The sequence below is a fragment of the Carya illinoinensis genome, chromosome 2, assembly GCF_018687715.1.
Source record: "Carya illinoinensis cultivar Pawnee chromosome 2, C.illinoinensisPawnee_v1, whole genome shotgun sequence".
In the NCBI taxonomy this organism is placed as follows: domain Eukaryota; kingdom Viridiplantae; phylum Streptophyta; class Magnoliopsida; order Fagales; family Juglandaceae; genus Carya; species Carya illinoinensis.
In genome coordinates this window covers 11,979,914-12,004,000 of record NC_056753.1, presented here as the reverse complement: position 1 = coordinate 12,004,000, position 24,087 = coordinate 11,979,914, and the positions used below count along the sequence as shown (strand labels likewise).

The 24,087-nt window shown below is 39.5% G+C and overlaps 1 protein-coding gene across 7 annotated transcripts in view; it reads right to left on the bottom strand.

Annotated features, from left to right (window-relative positions):
* The window catches only part of LOC122300123 (calcium-transporting ATPase 9, plasma membrane-type-like), a 72,546-nt gene that overhangs the window by 25,152 nt on the left and 23,307 nt on the right, over nt 1-24,087 (bottom strand). For all 7 annotated transcript variants that reach the window (XM_043110542.1, XM_043110546.1, XM_043110544.1 and 4 more), the window contains 7 exons: nt 16,515-16,577; nt 16,331-16,429; nt 14,706-14,816; nt 13,858-14,025; nt 13,086-13,145; nt 3,289-3,453; nt 3,001-3,117 (listed from right to left, as the gene is read on the bottom strand). In XM_043110542.1, the coding sequence (XP_042966476.1) occupies nt 3,001-3,117; nt 3,289-3,453; nt 13,086-13,145; nt 13,858-14,025; nt 14,706-14,816; nt 16,331-16,429; nt 16,515-16,577 (783 nt within the window). The remainder of the gene's footprint in view (nt 1-3,000; nt 3,118-3,288; nt 3,454-13,085; nt 13,146-13,857; nt 14,026-14,705; nt 14,817-16,330; nt 16,430-16,514; nt 16,578-24,087) is intronic.

The following is a 24,087-nucleotide window of genomic DNA, read 5'->3' as shown; positions in this document are numbered from 1 at the left end:
CTTCCTCCGGCCAACATCTCCTCCCACCGGCGAGCCCCCATGTGCCCTCCTCCCCCTCCCACAGCAATTTAGCTAAAATGGGTTTCAAGCCCATTTCTCCTACTAGAGTGGCCGTAGAAGGCCAACTTGGCCTCCGACCACCACCAATGGCACCACCACTCCATAGGCTTCCTTTCCATGGTCTTCTTTCCCCCTACCTCCCTCTCTCTTCGTTGGGTCACTACACATACACGCACGGTTTCTCCATCAAGCACGGCTACCCACGCCACCATACCACGACCACCATGATCCCCTGACCACCGTGACCTCCACTAGCTATTTTCATGCCCAACTGAAGTCCCTACAGCTCTCACTCTCCCCCACTCCCTCATGGACGGCTTGCACCCCTCACAACCAGATTCGCCGCCGTGGGCCACCATCCAGCCACCACCTCGCCACCACAGCTTCACCACACCTCCCTCAAGCTCCTCCTTGCCTAGCCCTAACGTCCAGCCCCTCCCTTGCCTCACACACCCTCTGACACTCTTGGATGCACTGTTCACGGCGATATGCCGACATGCTCTGCCCCTCACCACCATTCCAAGGCCACCATGAACCTCTCAAGACCACCCCTAGCCCTTTCCTAAGCTCAAACTGTCATTTTACGTGGTGGACAGCCACTGTACATGGCTAACCGCCACGTACGACTCCTCCGACGCCTTGATCGTGACGGGCAGCAAGCGGCGCATGGGTTATCCCATCGATGGTATAAGCCTCTACCCCTCGTTATTTATATTAATGTTGGTTGGTTGGACTGTAGACTATACTGTTAATATTGTGGTGTTCGCTGCGTAGTTGTGAAGTGAAGTATGGCTGTGTAGTGAAGTGTTGGGCATAACTGTGTAGTGTTATGGACTATGCTATGCGTATGGGCGTGAGGTGTAAGCCGTAGTTGTGATGCGGTGTGGTGTTTGTAGGGAGTACATGTGGAGCATACTCCATGTAGTGCAGCGATGCACCGTGTGGCGTAGAGTGAAGAGAGTAGTTCTATTTCTAGTATAGTTGCAAGTGGGGCGTAGTTCTATTTTTAGTATATAGTTGCTTATTTACTGGATAGAGAATGACGTGAGGTTATGTGTATGCATGTAGGTTGCCATCTAACACGCACACGAATGGACTGCATGGAATGAGTATGGCATGAAGTCTAGGTAAGTATTGCTTTTATACTCTTCTAGAGTTTTCTAAAAGATAAGAAGATGAAAACGAAATGCTTTTCCTTATGATGCTTTACGAATTGACGCGAAACATTGGTTTAAGAAAGAAAGTTAAGTATAAATTTTCAAGTATATGCATGTGTATGGATGTATATGTGGTATGTATTGTGTGTATTTTCACGAAATGAAATGAGAGGCCTTGGTCCTATGCTTTAAACAATGCGAAGAAAGCGTTTTAGAATGTCCCTATGAACTGATGTTTTAAATGATGCACGAACTGATGTTTAAACAATGTTTTATGAATGAAATGACTGAAGGACTGTAAGAACTGTAAGGGCTGAAATGAATGAATGGACTGTAAATGAATGAAAGGACTGAATTGAAAAAAACGAATGAAATGAATGAATGCTTGATGTATGAAAATACGTAACAGCCATATGAATGGAAAGGAAAAGGTACCAAAGGACTGGACTGGGCAGATTGTAATGCCGGGTAAGTAGTACTGGTAGTGCACCCAGTGCTACACCCTAACGGAATGGATTCCCAACTTGTGGCTATGGGCAGAATCAGGTCCAAAAGACCGCTAACCCCAGCACATAGGGCGCAACAATGTGCAACAGTTAATGAAAGAGATAAGAAAGAATGTATGCATGTTAAAAAAAAATGCATGTATGTATAAAAAGATGTATGCATGAAAAAACACTTTAAGAAATGAAGGCAGCGAGGCGTGGGGAACTGTTTTACGAAGGAAAACCCTCTTTAAAGAAAGACCCACCTCGCAACATTTTTAAAAAGAATTGAATGTCTACGTATGATATGTATAGAGTGATAAATGCATGACTGAAAACCTATATTATTATATTTTAATTGTACGAAGTAATGCTTACGAGTCATCAACTTATTTTAGTTTTAATGTGTGCCCTCCCAGGGACAAGATGAGCAAGACACATCAGGACGGGCACAGCCCAAAGGGAAGAGCACGAAAGCCTAGGCGCACTATTTTGTACGAAAGACTTTAATTATAAAAATTTAATGTTTGTAACTTTTTAAATTAATAAATGAGTTTTATTTATAAACATGGAGTCTTTTGTATCCTGACATGAAAGGAAAAGAAATTTTCAACAAGAACCGTAATTCCCGTCTATTTTCACAAAATCATTTTCTAAAGAACCCACCACAAGGATGGGCATTACAATCACAGCCCTTACCTTTCCCTTATTCCTAAGAACGCTTCCTCCCTTCCCACCATAGTTTACGAAGCATGACAACCTCTTCAATTCCCTCTCCTTCTTTAAAACAGATCTGGCCAACGAAGGCTGACCGGCCTCAATAGCAATCAATAAAGCTCTAAACTGTTCCTCAAACCCATCACAAGGCACACCCACACACTCTTTAATCTCATCCACCTTTCTCAACACCCAATCTGAAGATTTTGAATTCCACTCAATATCAGGGAAAACAGAACAAAGAGGAACTGGGCATGTATAAGATACATGCTGGGCTTCTCCCATTCACACAAACAATATGTACTTGTAGCATTAAACATGGGATTAATGCACAAATAGGATACTGATTGCGTTTACAAATCAGATACTGGGCATGTATATCTTCATCTCCATGTAATGAGAAGTTTCCTAGTGAAATACATCTCGAGGATCCAAACAACTTTAAATTTTGCTTTCTGACAGCATGTATATCTTCATAACTTGACACTATTTATTAACCACTTCCATGAGCTTTTAAGGTTAAAAAAAGGATATAAAAGTTTAAAGCTACTTAAATAAATATCTTGATAAAGAAGCCAAACCTCATGAAGTGCAGGAGCATCATTGGTGCCATCTCCTGTTACAGCAACAACTTCTCCCCCCTTACGGAGTGCTTGCACAAGCAAGAGCTTGTCATTAGGAGAAGACCTACCCATCACCTATACGTCAGCCATAAATGATCTATTACAACATATTATCTTCCACGAAAGTAATTAAGAAATATTTCTGAGTTTGCAATCAGGAACACTCGCCATGGAGCGGAAGGGTAATTTATACTTAATGGACATCCTGCAAATTAATATAGAAAAACCACACTACTCGAACCATACCACAATTTTCTTGGCAAGTTCTTCCCTTTCTCTCTCGGATGATGCATGGAATTTTCTTCCCTCAATAATGTTAGGCTCTGTAGCTTCCTCACTTGAAGCAAGTATCCCACACTCCAAAGCTATTGCTTTCGCTGTTTGAAGATTGTCTCCCGTGACCATTCTCACCTATAAATGACAAATATGGTTCCCACAGGTAATTTTGGGATATTTTTTCATTATAAGTTATCTAACAAAATACAAAAAAAATAATCATAAAACAGCATTTATAGACACATAATGGAAATCTTATATAAAATCAAAACTGATTTTAGATTAGTTCCAAGTTGGATAGGCATTGGACACTTTTTTTTGTAATCAACAGCTTTGCATCACCTTATGCCTTTCAATCAGCATTATTATGGGAAAATATGGATCAGATGCTTCTTTTTTGTTGGTCATGTAAGCTGTCCTTTAAAAGACTATAACTTGCTCGTATTTACATTATATTTTCCTCAGTGGATGCAATGCGATTGTCTTAGAGAGGAAGGATTGAGTTTTTATTATTCCTTTTTTTTTTTTTAAATTAATAAATTTTTTCTATCATAAAACATAAAAGAAATAGCTCGAGTACACACGATCTATACAAAAGGAACATCTAATTAGAAATATAAAGAGATACAAGGAAAAAATGAAAGCTCAGGTCATTAAAATTATAGCAATTGCCCAAATAAACAAAGCACTGAAGTGGGAAGTTTTAAACTCTTCCATCGTCTGCTCGCGATCCTTAAATATTCTATCATTACTTCCCACTAAAATCACCACACTAGGCAGATGGAACCATCTTCCACACTGTTACAATTTGTATGCTGCCATATAAGCTTCTCCAACTTGAAAAGAGGTCTACCATCCTTCAACATAACCCAAGCCAGCCCAGCTCTACCAAAAATTCAATCCCACAAGGTTCTAACTGTCAAATTGGTCTGAATACCCTTTCCATCGGTTTCTTTCATTTATATATACAAGAGAGCTACATCTTATGCCAGAGTTTCAGCGTAATTTCAGCACCTAATTGCTACCGGTTTTTCTGTACCCATTAAGTATCTACAGCCTCACATGTTAAGTCTATTTACAGCCAGCCTAATTCTCAGCTATACAATCTAGATATAGAAAGGCCTAAATTATCTCCATAACACTAACCATCTCCCAATAAAGTAAACAATGGTGTACAGATTTCCATTCCTTTTGCACATACAACACCAATCTATCACAATGATGCGATGTTATCCTAAATTATCCATGATGAGGATCTTGCCCAAGGAGGCCATCCAAGTGAAAATAAAAATAAAAAATATCCCACATGGGTGCCTTGGTTTGTCAAAGGGTTAATAGCATCCTGAGGCACAATGACTTGGTAAAATGATTGAACAATGAACTTCTTTTTCTTGGAAGGGGTCCAAAAGAATATAATCTGACCTCCAAGAAAAGTTCTAGAAGAATACAAGAGATTGAGAACTTCTGCAAAAAGCATCAACTTCCCAAGCATGGGCCGCTCTACAGACGCTCTCATTCCCTTTAGGGGACAAGTTGGAAAACTTCAATAGACCAGTCATTGAGGCTTCCTACACACCGGCAGGGTTATATACCCTTGGGAAGGTTTCCTTGAGGACCCCGTCTTTACACATTAAATCATGCCAAAATCTAGTCCCGAACCCATCAACTACCTCAAGTCTAGAATGACTACAAAAACCCTCACTCTTCTGATATATTTCTACAACCCCAAAACCTGCGGTCCATGCACCTCATTAGAACACCTCTCACAGCAAGCATATCCAAATTTAGAATCCACCGCCGCTTTCCACCAGGCTTCCCTCTCATGTTTGTAATGCCAAAGCAAAGTGATAAGCTCAATTCTAGAATAAGTAAAATAAAACACAAATTGATGTACAGATTGCTGTATGTCAAAGGCTTCATATAAACCACATCTTATCCCAGGACAAAACAATGATTTACCCTCCAACCTTAAAAAAGCCCATCACTTTAGTGTTTTGAACCTTCTTGCTACAAAATGGTTCCATTAATGCAGAACACCATTAACAAAGCCAAGCCTCAGAAACAATATTGATGTTACAAGTCATTGATTAGTTTATGCTAGAGAAAAATCAAACAGATCTATTCATAAAAAATAAAAATAAAAAAAACCCAAACTTTTGGCCACCGTCACGATGACTACATTGACCTCTTGCTGTCTCACTCTTAACACAGCAAGGAGGGGATAGTTAAAAGTATATGCTGCAAATGATCATCTCCTATTCTATCAAACATCTATCTGTGATTCTTATATGTGAACAAGATGCAAATGGAAGGGGAAAAAAAGAAAATCCATAGAAAGAATGCTATCAATACATTTTGTGTTGTTCCAGAAAAGTATTACAGGAGCATGGTAAGCCCATATCTTTTCATTAAGCTATGGACGGTATGCCTCAAACACGTCATTTGTATATACATGCATATATAAATATATAATTCAATTCATTTCATTAAAAGCACAGAGGGACTCTACCCTACTATACAGGATGTATGCAAGAGATAAACCATTCGTTGACTAAAAGAAGAACATCCAAAAATTCAGAAAATATTACAAAACAAAGACATTATACACTCCTGCCATGTATAAAGTGATTCGTCCACCAATTTCTGCAGCTCTTCCACTGGCATCTCGTGATCTTCAAAGCATTTATGCTCCCTCCATATTGTCCAATTAAACAGAATAGGGTCATCCTCCAAGCAGATCAAACTGAGCATTCTCCCAATTGACCTCTTCAAAATCTAGTAGTTCAGTGAACCCGTCAAAGTCTGGATGTGTTGAGCAGAATGTTCAAGGCATTAGTGGATGGGGGTTTCATCTTGCGCTTCTCGGTGGGCAATTCTTCATGGCAGTATTAATGTTTCTCATTTACTCTTTGTGGATAACACTTTGATCCTTTGTGAGCCAAATTATGATCAGATCTGTTCTTTACAGGCTCTTTTGTTATGTTTTGAAGCTGTATCCAGTTTAAAGGTGAACTTGTTAAAGTCTGAAATGATCCTGTAGGTTTGGTCAATTATTTAGGGGATTTAGCTGATATTTTGGGTTGCACGGTTTCTACTTTGAGTATAAAGTATCTTGATCTTTCTTTGGGGGCACCTTATAAATCCAAGGCAATTTGGGACAGGGTTACAGAGAAAAGTGAATGTAGATTGGCTGGTTGGAAAAAGATCTATTTGTCCAAAAGTGGTAGAATCACCTTAGTCACGAGTACCTTATCTAATATCCCAGCCTATTTCCTATCTCTATTTCCATTACCTACAGGAATGGCTAACAGAATGGAAAGGATATTTCATGCTTTCTTGTGGGGTGGATTGGAGGATGAGACTCAAGTGGGACAAGATTTGTACACCTTTATCTTTGGGAGGCTTGGGGATTAGAAAGGTGAAAACTTTCAATAAGGCACTCTTAGTGAAATTGGTTATGGCGGTACCATCAAGAAGGGGATGCTCTTTGGAGGATTGTTATTGATGCCAAATATGGGAGTATTTGGGGAGGTTGGTGCTCAAACGAAATAAGAGCGGCATACAGTGTGGGAGTGCGGAAATTCATTCGTAATGGATGGGGGGAGCTCTCCAGAAATTTCAGATTTGAAATGGGTAGGAGTAACTGGATCCATTTTTCGCATGACCTATGGTGTGGGTATGAGGCCTTGAAAAGTGCTTTCCCTTCTCTCTTTAGAATTGCTTTGGATAAAGGCACTTCCGTGGCTGATTATATGGACAACACTGCTGGTTTTATTCAGTGGCCAGTAAGCTTTATTAGAGATGTCCAGGATTGGAAGGTGGGGGACATCACTGATTTTTTAGCTTGCTCTATGCTTCAAATATAAAATCTAGAGGTGAGGATAGATTACTCTGGAATCAGCTTCGTCATAAGAAATTCTTGGTTCGATCTTTGCACAAGGCCTTGGCATCACATTCTTCTACCGATTTGTTTCCTTGGAAAAATATTTGGAGATGCGAAGTGCCTCTCAAGGTGGCTTTCTTCGGGTGGTTGGCTTCTAATGGGAAATTTCTTACCACTAACAAGCTAAGAAAGCGAGGTATTGTTGCAATGGATTGGTGCTTTATGTGCAAAAGGTGTGGAGAATCAACAGATCACCTTCTTCTCCATTGTGCGATGAGGCTTTTGCTAAGCTTGGCATTGCTTGGGTGATGCACAATAGGGTGGTGAATTTTGGCTTGTTGGAGAGGGATTCAAGGAAATCATCAAATATAGACCGTTTGGAAGATGGTACCTCTTTGTCTTATGTGGTATGTTTGGAATGAGAGGAATGGGGGTTGTTTTGACAATACAGAACGATTGGTGGAAGGGATTAGAGCCTTCTTTTTTCATACTTTGTTTCTTTGGGCTTCAATTATTGTAATGGATGGGATTAGTCTTAATGACTTTTATGCTATTTTCCAGCTTCGCTTGTAATTAGGTGTTTTTCTCTTGTATACTTCCTGTGTACTTGGTATCAATAAAAGGCCATAAATTATGCCTTGTTAATAGCTATTAATCTAGGTTGTATATACTCTCATAAATAGGAGAGGAGATTTATCTTACCATATATAGCTTCCTAAAATCACTCTATGTAAATTAGCTAGCTTACCATATATAGCTCCCTAAGATCACTCTGTGTAATTAGCATGTACAGATTTAAGTTTCCTTGTATAACTGGCAGTCTTGCCTTTATAATGAAAGACCTTCTCAAAAGAGAGGACAATTTGAAACATTCTGTTATGGTATTAGAGCTATTCTCTAAGAAATATCATTCCTAAATTTCTCAGTCATAGCCTCAGTACTTATGGAGAAGTCAGATAATGTTTGTGTTAGATTCACTGGCAAAAATTATGCTGCTTGGGAGTTTCAATTGGAGACCTTTCTCAAGGGTAAAGCGCGGTGGGGACATATAGATGGCAGCAGCAAAGGGGGATCTAGTGCGGAAAGGTCTGTGGCTAACAAGGCAGCTTGGGATGCCAAAGATAACCAAATCATGTCCTGGATTCTTGGTTCTATGGAGCCTCATCTGATTCTTTCTCTGCGTCCTCATAGGTCTGCAAAGGCAATGTAGAGCTATCTCAAGCAAGTCTATAACCAAGACAACAATGCTAGGCACTTCCAGCTTGAATTGGCCATTGCTAACTATACTCAAGGGGATCTATCAATTCAAGACTACTACTATGGTTTTCTAACTTTGTGGAGTGATTATTCTGACCTCGTTACAGCCAAGGTCTCTGCAGAAGGATTGGAGACAGTACAACATGTACAAAAAATCAGCCAAAGAGACCAATTTCTAATGAAATTGAGGCCTGATTTTGAATCTATTCGTGCCTCTCTAGTAAATAGAGATCCTATTCCGACTTTGGAGGCTTGTTTTGGAGACCTCCTGCATGAGGAACAACGCCTCACTACTTAGAATATTATGGAGCAGTCTCATGTTGCTTCTAATACTGTCTCAGTTGCCTATGCTGCTCATGGCAAGGGGAAGTGTCATGACATGAGCATCACACAGTGCTATAGTTGCAAGAAATATGGCCATATTGCCCCTAATTGTCCTCATAAATTTTGTAATTACTGCAAGCAGCCAGAGCACATTATTAAGGACTGTACTATTCGTCCTTCACACTCCAACAAGGTCTATCTGCTGTTGTTACTGGTGACTTACAGCCAGCTATGCCTGCTGCTACTGCTGCAACTTCTGCTGTTGCTTTACAGCCTCCAGCACCTTTTCTAACTCAAGAAACGGTGCAAGAAATGATTGTGAGTGCATTTTCAGCATTAAGTCTTCAAGGTACTGGCTCTTCATCTCCCTCTTGGATCTTGGACTCGGGCACTTCTAATCATGTGACTAATTCTCTCCAGAGTTTAATTAATGTCAGAGAATATTATGGCTCTTCAGAGTTTAAGTAATGTCAGAGAATATTATGGCTCTTCACATATTCAAACAGCCAATGCTAGTGCTCTACCCATTGTGGCAGTTGGTGATGTATCTTCTTCCTTTAAGGATGTTATTGTATAACATAATCTCTCTGTGAATTTAGTTTCCGTTGGCCAGCTTGTGGACCAAAATTATGATGTACATTTTACTCATGGTGGTTGTGTTGTTCAGGATCAGATGTCAGGGCGGTTGATAGCAAAGGGGCCTAAGCATGGACGTCTCTTTTCTCTACAACTACCTGTTCCACGAAGCTTACCTTCTTTCTCTGTACTATCTTTACTTTGTAATAAGTCTGGCATAAGCACCTTGGTCATCCTAATTCTAGGATTCTATCTTATTTGTTGAAATCTGGTCTATTGAATAATAAAAGAGCATTCTTCTTCCACTGTGTTTCCTGATTGTGCAACTTGTAAACTTGGCAAAAGTAAGACTTTACCCTTTCCTTCTGAAGGAAGTAGAGCCACTCACAGTTTTGAGATCATTCATAGTGATGTCTGGGGTATTAGTCCTATTATTTCTGCCCAATGCAAATATTTTGTGACATTTATCGATCACTACAGCAGATATACATGGACGTATTTCTTGTGGCACAAATCAGAAGTTTTTCATATGCTCAAACTATTTTTAGCTATTGTTGACATTCAATTTTCAGCTGCTGTTAAAATTCTTCGGTCCGACTCGGGTGGGGAATATATGTCTTATGATTTCCAATCTTTCTTGCAATCTAAAGGTATTATCTCTTAACATTCTTGTCCATATACTCCACAACAAAATAGAATAGCTGAATGAAAGAATCATCATCTTTTAGATGTTGTCCGGACCATGCTCATTGAGTCTTAGGTTCCTCCTACGTTTTGGGTAGAAGCACTTACCACAGCAACCTTTCTTATAAATAGACTTCCTTCCCAAGTTTTGGATTTCGAGTCTCCATATTTCAGGCTTTATCATCACAATCCTACCTATACAAATCTTCACATTTTTTGGTGTGTATGCTTTATGCATCTTCCCCCATCGGACAGAAACAAGCTTTCTGCCCAATCCATCCACACAAGTGGTGGATTGTCCTACAAGTGTGACTCCACTTGGATGTAAGTGGGTCTATTCTATTAAGGTTAAGTCTGATGGTAGTTTGGACAGGTACAAAGCCCGCTTAGTAGCTCTAGGAAATAATCAAGAATATGGAGTAAATGATGAGGAAACTTTTGCTCCGGTGGCCAAAATGACCACCATCTGCACAATTTTGGCTATTGCCACTTCTCAAAATTGGGATTTGTACCAAATGGATGTGAAGAATGCCTTTCTACATGGGGATCTCAGGGAAGATGTGTATATGCGTCCTCCTGCAGGTTTACTTTCCACCCCTACTCCAGCAGTGTGCAAGTTGATTCGCTCCTTGTATGGTCTCAAACAGGCCCCTCATGCATGGTATGAGAAATTTACTTCCACCCTACTCAAGTTTGCTTTTCTCAAAAGCAAGTATGATGCATCTTTGTTTCTTCACAAAACTGAGATTGGCGTTGTCATTCTCTTGGTGTATGTCAACGACATAATCATCAAGGGTACTGATTCGATTCTGATCTCCAAATTAAAGCAGTATTTACAGGACTCTTTTCACATGAAGGATCTGGAATCTCTTACGCATTTTCTTGGTCTAGAAATTATTGCTGGTTGACATGGTATTTTTCTGTCACAACACAAGTATGCCCAGGATTTGGTGGCTGCTGCTGGTCTCCAGAACTCTACCCCTCTTGATACTCCCATGGAACTTAATCTCAAGCTGCACAAAGAAGAGGGTGACTTGTTATCAGACCCTGTAGCCTATCATACGCTGGTTGGTTGCTTGGTCTATCTTACAATTACTAGACCTGATATTTCCTATGCAGTCCAACAGGTTAGTCAGTTCATGGATTCTCCTCGGCCCCTTCAGATGGCTGCAGTTCAACCAATTATTCGCTATGTCTATGGCACAGCTTTGCGGGGACTTTCCTATCCTGCTGGTACTTCACTTGATCTTGTAGTATATAGTGATGCTGATTATGCTGGGTGTAGTGACACTCGACGTTCGACTACAGGTTGGTGTATTTTTCTTGGTCTGGCTCTTATTTCTTGGAAAAGCAAGAAACAGGACCGTGTTTCTAAGTCCTCTACTGAGTCCAAATATAGGGCCATGTCCCAAGCTTGCGCTAAGATTCTCTGGCTCCGAGGGCTATTGGCTGAACTTGGCTTCTCTCCAAGTGGTCCTACTTCTCTTTATGCGGATAATACTAGTGCCATTCACATTTCAGCCAATCCCATCTTCCATGAACATACTAAACATATCGAGATTGATTGCCGCTTCATTTGTGAGGCATTTCAAGCTCAGACTATCTCTCTTCCTCATGTGTCTAGCAATCTTCAAGTGGCAGATATTTTCACCAAGGCTCTCACACGGCAACGGCATAATTTTCTTACAAACAAATTGATGCTTATGGATAACCCGCATCAATTTGAGGGGGGATATCAATAGAAGGCCATAAATTATTCCTTGTTAATAGCTATTAATCTAGGCTGTATATACTCTCATAAATAGGAAAGGAGATTTATCTTACCATATATAGCTTCCTAAAATCACTCTATGTAAATTAGCTAGCTTACCATATATAGCTCCCTAAGATCACTCTGTGTAATTAGAATGTGCAGATTTAAGTTTCCTTGTATAACTGGCAGTCTTGCCTATATGATGAAAGACCTTCCCAAAAGAGAGGACAATTCGAACCATTCTATTACTTGGGCTATGCCTAATTACATGGTTTAATAAATTTCTTACTTATCAAAAAACAAAAACTCTAGTAGGTCCATGAACCATCTAGGAATGACCAATTCTACCATGAAAGTCTTAAAATCATATTCCACAATGCTCTTATCACTTCCCAAAGGAGAAGAAGGTGATCTACAGATTCTCTGGTCCTTTGGCACATGCAACACCAATCCACAACTATGACATTTCTCTTCATTAGATTATCCAAGGTCAAAATCTTCCCAAGAGCTGCTGTCCGTAGAATTTCCAAATTCTCATCCATGGAAGATGGAAATATTATGAAATAGATAACTCTTGACAGTATGAGCTGAATTCAAACTTCGTACTCTTGGAGGGATCAACCAAATATTATCTTCACCCCCAAACACAAGGCAAGCCCTAGCCCTACAATACTTGAACTGTATGTAACAGAAGGCACAACCTCATGTGTTATCCACAGGATGGACGCCAAAACAAGAAATGTCTTTCAAGACTTTAAGATAATGTAGTTCTATATTCTTTACAAAGAATAAATGAGGACAGCATGATAAAGATGAGCCATGATTATGACAACTAGTGTGCACTGCTCCCATTGTCCATACCAGTAACGCAATCGTATCAAATTATCAAGGATTTTACTAGCATAAGACCGACAAAAAGTTCGATGAGAAAGAGATAGACAAACAGTTAGCATTACCATCCTAGACATTGAAGGGAGTCTACCGCCCATATATGCCTTCAAGTCAAAAACCTAAGCTTGTGCATCACTCATGAAAAATATCTCATCACTCTCATTCCTTGACCAAGGAGGATTGCAGAACAGGCAAATAATAGGTAGCAAAATAGAACCTAGAATTTAGTCCTAGAAGGACATAAATCTGCCACCAATACCTGAAACTGGAGATGCACTAGATACTCTAAAAGGGTACATGTCCATATGATAATGGTTTCAGTGCACAATGCAATCGACACACCATGACTATAAATAGATAAAATATGAACCAATTATTCAAAAAGATGCAAGAGACTACCTTTATACCAGCATCTGTACACACTTTGATTGCGTCTTTCACACCAGAGCGACAGGGATCCTACACACAATCCAAAGGACAAGTACGTTGTGAATTTGTAATCTGTGATGCAATTAGAAGACACCAAGGGAATAATATTAGCATCATATAAAGTAGAATTAATTGTTTGGACTTGGTTGAATGCTTGCTCCACAGACACGACAACAACAGATTCACCAGCACTACTACACCACCAACATTAGACAAGGTTGGTGACCCATACCATCAAAGATGAAAAAACATCATAGCCATCAAAACTGTGAACAACAATCCCGTTTTGACTATCACGGATAGCCCTCCTTTTTTGAGAGAAAATAAACGGAAGAGAGAGATTAAGTAAATTCAGAAAATGTCCCTTGCTCTAATACCAAGTAGTTCTTTTTGTTTTAGAGATGGGGTTTAGAGAAAAGAAGAATTGGAATAGAGGAAAATGGTGGCTTGGAGAGAAAATAAACGGAAGTAAGAGACTAAGTAAATTCAAAAAATGTCCTAGTAACCTAGCTCTAATATCAAGTAAATTTTTTTTTTTTTTTTTTTTAGAAATGGGGTTTAGAGAAAAGAAGAATTGGAATAAAGGAAAATGGTGGGTTGGGGCAAAATCACACACTACCCTCTTATATCTAACAGTTACACATTCATTGGATATACTTGATTATACATTTAACAATTCTCATAAAGAAAAGCAAGAACAATAACGCATGGTAAATTAATAATTTTGTTTCTTGATGTTTACCTTTATACCAACAATAGCGAGTAAAACAAGACCATCTTCGGGTAAAACCCATTTAGCTAAACACTCCTCATCAGTAGGAACTTTGTCCAATTCATACGATCTATATGCAATGGCAATGCATCGCAAACTGCTTGCAGCCATGTTGTCAATGGCTGCATTAAAGAAGTCCTGGGGAAAACATTTGAGGCATAGTTTCAAAATTTAAGTACAAGTTTCAATGCTTCAAACGACATTCACCTTAAACAAAATGATATCAATCCCCTAATGCTAAGTCATTTCGTGTAACATATATTAATCAACAAGGTTTTATTGAGACTTATAGTCCAAGACAAACTTGTAAAAGTTATGTCTTAAAAGACCAATTGGTAGCAAAACCCGAAAAGATTTCTTACCAGCAAGATTAAAATATCATTGTTTTAGTTAGAACTGAAACTAATAATTTCTTTTCTAGTTCACGTTACCTTGACCATCATGTCTGTTTTCTATATATTGTGCATTACCACCATCTTAAAGGACAACTGCGTTCAAATACTTTGAATTGTTTCAGGATTTTTGTGATGGGATATGATTGTTTATGCAACTAATGGCTAGCCATTTGCACACGGTGAATTACCACCATTTTAAAGGACAAATTCTGTTCACATCACCAAAAGGCACGATTCATGTTCATAAAATAATGTATGCACTCTTCATCCATAACTTCTTGAATCTACATTTTCACTTAATTTACATAACTTCTGCTATTTAATTCCTTTGGGTTTTTATTTTATTTTTTCATTTTTTGTTGCCATTGCTTTAACAGAAATTTCCTTCAGTGGTATTGTAAGCAAGAAACCACTGTTCCTGACCTTATCTTCTTCAATAGATTGCAGACAACCATTTGAGTCAAGATACTCTTTACATGAGGCTAGAACAATCTCAGCTGCTCCCTTCCAGTGTATATGAACTTCAGACTCATTCTGCCACAAAAGTTATTTATGAAAGCTCATGAGCAATTGCTAAATTGGGCAAATTAGGCAAACAAGAGAGATGCTGAACATATAAAATTAACATGCTATGGATACTAGTTCAATGGTCAATCATGAATATCCATGAAATCCATCTATCCCTAGTCAATCATGCCTAGGTGTTGCTCTTGTATATGTCCCATGTACCTAGGCTATGCTTACTTCTCGTAAATAAAATTCTTATTTACTGTTTAAAATAATATTTCAAATCTTTTATCACTTCCATGTAAACCTTTAACCCAATTTCTGTAGTTGCCAAAGTTTCTGAGTAGATAATTTGAAACGTAGGCACCAGTTGGTTTAAGCTGTAAAAAAATCCACTAAATGTAAGCGACGAGACATTAAACTTGACATGAACATCTTGTACTCTATCCATCTTGAGCTTAGATTACCATCTTATTTTCAAGGTTTTCAAAAGTTCGTATTAAACAATTAAATGGGTGGGGTGGGGTTACCAATTATAAAGTTGTATTAGATTTTTAGTAGAGCTGGCTAGGGAGTTATGGGTTGGCATTTTTAGTAGAGCTGGGCTGAGTTGGGTTATGCCTAAGATTGTGGTGGATTTATTAGCATGCTGGAATAGGCATCATAATAGCTCTCGACTGACTGAGGCGTGGAGGATGATACCTTTGTGCTTAATGTGGTGCATTTGGACGGAAAGGAATGACAGGTGCTTTAACAAGGAGTGAGCAGTAGGTGAAATCTGGAATTTCTTTGTGTCTTCTCTTATTCAGTGGTTTTCTGCTATTTTACTAAAGGGAGGGAATGTTCATGAGTTTTTGTCTTCTTTTCGGCTTTCTAGAATGTAATTAGGTGTCTCATTTTGTATACTTCCTGTGTACATGGGCTTCACCTAGTTTCATTCACTTCAATAAAGTTTCTTACTTATCAAAAAAAAAAAATTCTTTAATGTCCAATTTGAGCTTGGAAGGCATCCTTCTTGAAAAAACCATTTTCAACAACCATTTGTTACATTTTATCACACATATTAATAGCATGCACAGAATTACCAAATAATGGGTCAAAAATACCCATGGGTTAATACTGGTTGACAAAACTGATAAATTACCAATTGTTCCGAAAGTTTAACCCGATAGAGAAATAAATAAATTTATTGTCTTAACAAGTCTTGTAGCACTCCAAGTGTGGACCCAAGTTTTCCCTCAACGAGCGAGGCCCAACACAGAGTTTTCTCCTTCAAATGACAGAATGGGATCTGTGTTCGGTCTGATGATCACCTACCTTAAAACCATGTCCGAGAAGTCCACCAACACCCAACACAGTGGATTTGTCAGGATTAATCTATTCTAATAGAAAGATATGACGTGACAGTGTGGCTTTAAGTTTCTCCAAAAGAAAAAAAAAATGCACTGAATGCAGTTCAAGATACTAAAGTTAAATTTCCTCATCAAATATGAAGAACACAGTTGTGGAAAAACAAAGAGATCTTGGTATAAGTCAATTACCCGCTTTACAGCAACACCACCACGCTTTTTCTCTGAATTGAAAGGGAAGACATGGAGAACAACTGACTCTGATCTCACAACATCAAATTCCATTCCCAGCTACAGTACAAATCAATGCTAAAATGGACCCTACAGTGTATAAGAAGAAACAACCACAGACACTAGAGCAAGTTAACAACGATACCATGATTGCCCAAGAAAGAATAGCCTTTTCTGTAGGAGATCCAGACACCTCTGTACGTCCATCCTGCCATAGAAAAGTCATAGATAGAATTTAATCATATAGAAACAACCATATAATGAATAGGAAAAATTAACTATGAAAGAGCAACCAGATAAATTCTTGGAACTAAATATTAACTCGATGATAGAAGAAAATAATAAGGCCAGGCTTAAATATCAAAATTATGCTAATCTCCTTCAAAAAGCAAGGATATTCTCCTTCAAAAAGCAAGAATATTCTAAGTAAATCATTTGGACGACTGTAACATGGACACCATAATATTATATTGCCAAACAAGTATCATTACTTCGAAGGGAAAAAGCATTCTTATTAACCATTGGCAACAAAATAGGGCCTACATAAAAATAAAATCAGTTCTTTCCACCATTACGAGCACCATGAAAAAACCCTAGATCAATTTTAAGTATTTGTTCTGAAATTATCTCTAACTCTTCCATTTTTAAGTCCTAAATTAATTGGCAAAAAAACAAACTTAGAGATCAAGGTGCAATAACTCTAACAGGATCTTGAAGCACAGTTCTTGATTCTTGTGTATATGATGCTCTGGAATTTTCATGCGGTTAATCAATAATTGAAAGCTTTCAGTGTGGTCATCTCGGACCAATACATCACCATATTCGACTTGCTTTCAGGTGGTATAATTACATGGTCAATATGAGCCAAAATACACACCTGCAAAACCCCACCCAAAACCATCATCCACATTCTTAAATGATCAAGGCATCAAGTATTTCCCACCATATACCTCCATAGACTAATCATCTAAGAGCTCCTCATCATCCGAAAGGTCCTCAACATCATCCTTCAAAGTACACAAAACCCTGGAAGAATCCTCGTCTTCATTCACCAAAGATAGCATCCTCTCACTCGGCAAATGCAATGACATATGAAAATTCCCCATAACAATTTCAGCACCAATTGGAGATAACTGATGGAAATCAGAGGAGAGAGAAGGTCTATCGTCACCTTGAAGACAAGCAAAAGCTTCATTCCGAGCAACCCCTGAAGAAACCATTGCCTCACCGCAACTGGCCACAAAAACCGAGGCTGGAACCTGTTCCAGGGTACTTGCTGGATGGTCGCCGGCGACCGTCAACCTTTTCACCGACAACGAGGAGCCCAGAACAGCTGCTAGAGAGATCAAAGGACTCTTTGCTCTCATACCTGAAGAAGTAGATCCAGATATAGGTTTCACCCACCACTTTGTGGGAGCAGGCCTAAAATTCGGTCCTCCAATTTTTTTATTCTTCAAGCCCGGCCCACCAGGCCTAGAATTGGTCCTCCAGACTTAGGCCCCGTTTGGATACGCAGTTGGTCGTATCTCAACATCTAAACACTACTCAAACACAAACAAATTTCAATTTCTCTTTCATACTGTTTCATCTAATCATTACAACTTTCCCAAACTTCCATATAAAACACAGAAACAATTCACCCTTTTCAAATACCAAAACAAAATAATATTAAAAAATTATATTCTAACATTATTAACTTTAAAATATTTTTTAGGGTTGGACTCCAACTCCGATCAAGAGCAGACTCCAATTCGGATTAGAGTTGTCAGAGTCAGAGTCGAAGCGTCCCCGGGGGGGGGGGGGGGAGGGGAGAGAGAGAGAGAGAGAGAGAGAGATTGGCTAGGTTCGCCTCGTTTATGATGCCATCACAGTGGCATCGTCGACAGTGCAAAGCCACCATGATGATATGGAGCCTCGAGAAGGAGTGTGTCATCCTTGGAAGATGACTTGAGTTGATAAAAGCTAAAAAGAAAATGAGAGGAAAAGAAAATGGAAGGTGTTGGAATGGTTGAGACAGAAAAGAAGAAGATTCAGAATTACCCTCTCATAAACCGCCATGATTGAAGAGGAGCTCCGAGCTTGGATAGTGAGAAACTTGGTCCCAAAAACAAACAATCAGTGAAAATGGAAAAAATTAAGTCGTCGATGAAAAGGGATGAAAAGGAACTAGGGGGATTGGTAACTCGAAATTTGAAGCTAACACTGGGCTATAAAACTAGGGGTGGGCAGCGAGGCCCCGGAACCCACTGCTCCGCCCCCTTTGCCCCGCCCCGCATATGCGGGGCGGGGCATCCGCACCGCAAGGGCGGGGTATGGGGGCCCCCGCCCATATGGGATGCCCCCAGCGAAGGCGGGGGAAGGATACGCCACGACCCCGGTCCGGTTTTCCCCCGCCCCTCCGCGTTTTACGTATATATATATATATAATATATTATATTATATATTTATATATAATAAATACAGTTTATAGATGAAACGGCGTTGTTTTGTACATGACAAAACGACGTCGTTTCATCTATAAACTGGTTTCATTGATTAACCCACTAAATGAAACAGCACCGTTTTGTCCATTACAAAACGGTGCCGTTTCATTTAGTTTTAACCCTAACGGGTTAACCCCCCCCCCCCCCCCCCCGGCGTCCCCTCCCTTCGGCAGTGACTTCTCGAAATCTCTCTCTCCTACCCCAGTACCCCGCTCTCCTCCCACTCGCAGTCTCAGTTGGAGAGTCCTTGGAGTCGCTCTCGTTCTCTCCTCTCTCTCGCACGACGCACGATGCCGGATGCACGCCACACAGTACACGGTAAGTTAGCTCATTCTCTCCTCTCTCTCCTTTCTCCGTTGTTTTTTATTTTTGTACTTTTTTTTAGTTTTGATCGGAGATTGGAGGAAGGATGGGTTGAATCGGAGATGGAGGATGGGATTTGTGACTTGTGTGCTGTGGATTCGTGATCATTGTGCATGTGTATTCAGTGTTAGGGTTTTCTTGCTGTGATTGTTTTGGATTCCGTCTGAATTGATTGTTTTTTTGTAAATTTCATTGTATTGAAAACCCCTAAAGATGTTTTGAGGGGTTCCAATCAATGAAACCCCAAAAAAAATTAGGGTTTCGGATTGGAACCCAGAACCTAACCCTACTCCTACCCCTATAAGGAGTACACCTTGCCCTGCCCCAAAGCCCACACAGGGCAAGAAACCTGTATCCATAGTTTGGCAACACTTTACAAAACTAAAGGGTGGTGACCCCAATAACCCACAAGCTAAATGTAATCACTGTGGGAAAATGTATAGATGTCACTATAGGAAACATGGTACATCCCAATTGAAGGTCCATTTAGAGGAACAATGCAAGAAGAGTCCAATTTTAAAATCCTTAGTAGAGAAGGGTCAATCTAGACTAGATATTAAAATGGCGGATGGGAGTAGTGGGGCCGGGGGGCCAACATTGAAGGGGTATACAAAGTATAATCCCGATGAGTGTAGAAAGAAGTTAACTCGTATGATTGTCATGGACAAGCTGCCTTTTCAGTTTGTGGAGGGTAAAGGGTTCCAACAATTTGTCCAAGAGTTGGAACCGAGATTTGTACTTCCTTCTCGTCACACTGTGGCAAAGGATATTAAGAAGATGTACTTCCGTGATAAAGATGTTTTGAGGGGCCAATTGGCTGGGTTGGTAGTTTGCCTCACTACCTATACTAGGATTTCTATCCAAAATATGAATTACATGTCGTTGACTGTGCATTTTGTTGATTCTAATTGGGTTTGCACAAAAAGATTATTAAATTTTTTCAAATAACTGATCATAAGGGTGAGACGATTGGAAAGGCCTTGGAGGCCGTAATAAAGGAGTGGGGGTTGGAAAAGGTTTTGTCTGTTTCAATTGATAATGCGTTGTCTAATGATGTCGCCTTGAGATATCTAAATAATTATCTTAAAGATGCAAATAAGACATTCTTGAGTGGTGAATATTTGCATGTTAGATGTGCTGCACATATTTTGAATTTAATTGTGACTGAGGGATTGAAAGATGTTGATGACTCGGTTGCACAAGTTAGAATGGCTGTGAAATTTGTGAGGTCTTCTCCTTCTTGATGTTGGAGGCAGCCCAAGAATATAAGGCAGCCTTTCAATTATTGGGTGATGAAGACATCCAATATGTCAAATACTTTGATGAGCACGGGGGATTACGAAAGCCTAATGATGATGATTGGGTGGTAGTTTCTACTTTCGTTGATTTTCTCGGATTATTTTACGATGTCACATTGAATATATGTAGTTCTTTGTACCCTACATCCCATGGATTTTGTCAACAAATATATAGCGTAAAAGAAGAATTAGAAGATATGCGTAGGGGTTCCAATGAAAGGATGAGGGGGATGGCAGTGACCATGATGCTAAAATATGACAAGTATTGGGGAGATTTGACTAGAATGAATATTTTGTTATATGTGGCTGTTATTCTTGATCCCCGTCTGAAAGTTTCAGGCTTGTTATATGGGTTGGGACTTGTTCACGATCAGGTATGGACTGAACTTATTGATGAATTGGCCTGAGATACCCTGACTAAATTGTATGATGAGTTTAATGCAATTAAGGGTGGTACTACATCTAAGACACATACACCTACCCCAACGCCTTCTACAGACACCGTGACCAGGCCTCCTACAAAGAAGCGCAGAATGCCGTGGACTAAGACCCTCGCACAGAATCTCACACTAGTCCATCAATCTACGGAGGTGGTTTCCGAGTTAGACAACTATTTGTCAGCAGATATGGTCTAAGATGATGATGATAATTTCGATATATTAGGATGGTGGAAGAATGCCTCAAAGAAATATCCCATCATTTCTAAGATTGCCCGCTGTATTTTGGCCATTCTTATTAGCATTGTTGCCTCAGAGTCAACCTTTAGTACCGGAAGTCGTATATTGGATCATTTCCATAGTTCATTGTCTCCTACAACTATAGAGGCATTGATATGCACACAGAATTGGACGATAGGAAAGAATATTCATGTTCCGGATATTTTAGATTTTAAGAAGACCGATGAGAGTGGTGATCAGTCTGGATTTAGACCACCTGGTAATTGTTTTTTATTTTATTATTTGAATTTATTTATATTCATTTCGATTTCATCGTTATTAATTTTAATATTAATTTTTGTAGTAACACATGAGACGTCTAGCACCTCTGCAATATAAAAATGTGCTCAAGCCCGAGCCGCCCCAAGTGTCACAGACTCACAGTCAAAGACAAGTCATAGCTGACAAACCTCTTTAGAATATTCAATTTTTAATTATTTGTTCATATTTTGTATTCAATGATTTGTAATGTTGATACAATGTCTCTTGGACACTTTTATGTTTGTAATTTTGTAATTGTTTAGTCTTTCAATTTTGTAATAGCTTAGTTATTATTATTAGTTTATTAGGTATTAGATTCTTAGACTAGTAACTTTTATTAACCATCAAATCAATTACCATCCATAACACTTTTTTTTTTATTTGGGTTTTTAAATTTTTTTTCTTTTTACTTATAATTTTATGGGCTGAAAATGGCTTACAAGCTTTTTTTGGGCCAAAAATACAAACTTGTGGGCCATTTTTGGCCCATTGCTGAGGTTTCTGGGCCATTTTTGGCCCAGAAATTGCTTCCAAGGCCCAGAAGAGGTGTGGGGGGTGGACGGATTGCCCCCCCAATCCGTACCCCATCATGCCGAACGGGGTACCCTACCCCCACACACCTGGGGCAGGGGACAGGGAAAAATTTCCCCATCTGCCCCATGCGGGGGCGGGGGGCGGTCTACCCAGCACCGTATGGTGCGGGTAGCACCCTATATAAAACAAAGTTACTTGAGTAAAGGAACGACGGTGATTTCACTGATTTGAACCCATGGCAGTGAAAACACGTAAAATAAAGTTACTTGAGAAAAAGACAACTTTTGGTTCACATAAAATCATAATAATAATAAGTTAGTTCAAACTTTTGATTTGAAGTTTTGAACCCATGCCAGGAATTACCAAACTCAAGAAAGTAAATCTATCAGGAAAAGATAGGCCAATATAAAAGATAGGCTTTTCTGTCTTTGTCAATAGAAGCAGTAAGAAACAATGAAGTTCAAGACAGCGGGAAGGTAGACAGCAAACAAATAGCAGAGATGCAGTCGGAGTTTGGAGTTCGAAGTCGATGCCTACTCCAACTCCAACTCCGATAATATTTTTTAGAGAAACTCCGATTCTAATTCTAAATTCCAATTTTTCCAACTCCGTCAAAGTCGGAACTGGCGTCAGCCGGTGGAGGTTTTGCCCAACCCTAATATTTTTATTCAACTTTTTCTTTCTCCTTTCCCAAAACCCAATAAAAATCTTAACTTAAACTATTTAACTACTATTTATAAATCATCTCACTATTATTCATAGATTTCTCATCTCATCTGACTATCCAAACAAAACCTTATTATTCGTCAAGATACCAACTGCCAGCCCCACCAACCTTCTTTGCATGATAGTTGTCAACATGAGAAGCAAACTATTGGCCATTTTTACCATCACCGCCAATCACCTTACCCTTCTTTTGAGCATGACCCTCCACATTCAAACCGCTTCCTGTCAAAGAACACGCCAATGACCTCGGTACCGAAACATATGAGGCTCTTTTGGAAGAGAACCTCCCCACAAATAGCACGCTTCTAGATCCCTCCCCACACCGAGCCATAAAGTGTTTAGGAAGAGCCCTATGCTCTATTTACATCTACCAAAATAGAGGCTTTGAAACCAGCAAACATTCAAGTGTAATACGCAAATCCTTCCCGCCCATTACCATTTAAACCTTCAGGAGTAACCAAAAACCCTCTCTTATTCCCATTCCTGTACTCAATCAACTCCAAAAACCGACCCCTCGAATTAATGCGGTGATAAATAGTAAAAACTCCATTACACATCCGCAGCTTTCTGAAAAAACCTTCACACCAAGAGAGTTCTAAACATTCCTCTACCTTTGGCACCATGAAGTCGTCGACCCACTTAAGGAGACATGCTTTGACCACCATTCTACTTTTATCAGTAATGCAAATGCAATTCCGCCCTCCTTTGAAAACACCAAAGTCTTAGATTCCAGTAGGGAATCTCGGATCAGATCTTGGCATAATCATGGTGTGGTGATATTGCTTTGAAGAATGCTTTCTCTTCTCTTTTTAGGATTGCATTGGATAAGGATGCTGTGGCTGATTACATGAATTCTATTGGTTCTCTACAATGGTTTGTGAGGTTCATTAGAGCTGCCTAGGATTGAGAGGCTGGGGATATCACTGATTTGTTTCAGCTTGTTATATGCCCTAAATATAAAGTCTGGAGGGGATGATAGGTTGCTCTAGAATCACCCTAGGAATAAGGATTTTTCGGTCAGGGCTTTGTATAAGGTTATGTCAACCCATCCTCCTATAGATTTCCCTAGGAAGAGCATTTGGAAAGTGCCTATCAAAGTTGCTTTCTTTGGCTGGTTGGCTTCTCATCCGAAAGTTTTGACTATTGACAAGTTGAAAAGGCGTGGTATTATTATAATGGATTGGTGCTTTCCTTGTTCACTGAGATGTGGTTAAGGTTTTATGGGATGAAATTTTAGCTAGCTTTGGCATTGCTTGGGTGATGCCTAGGAGGGTGGTGAATCTTTTGGCTTGATGGAGAGGAATTCAGGTCAATCATCAAATTGTGGCTATTTGGAA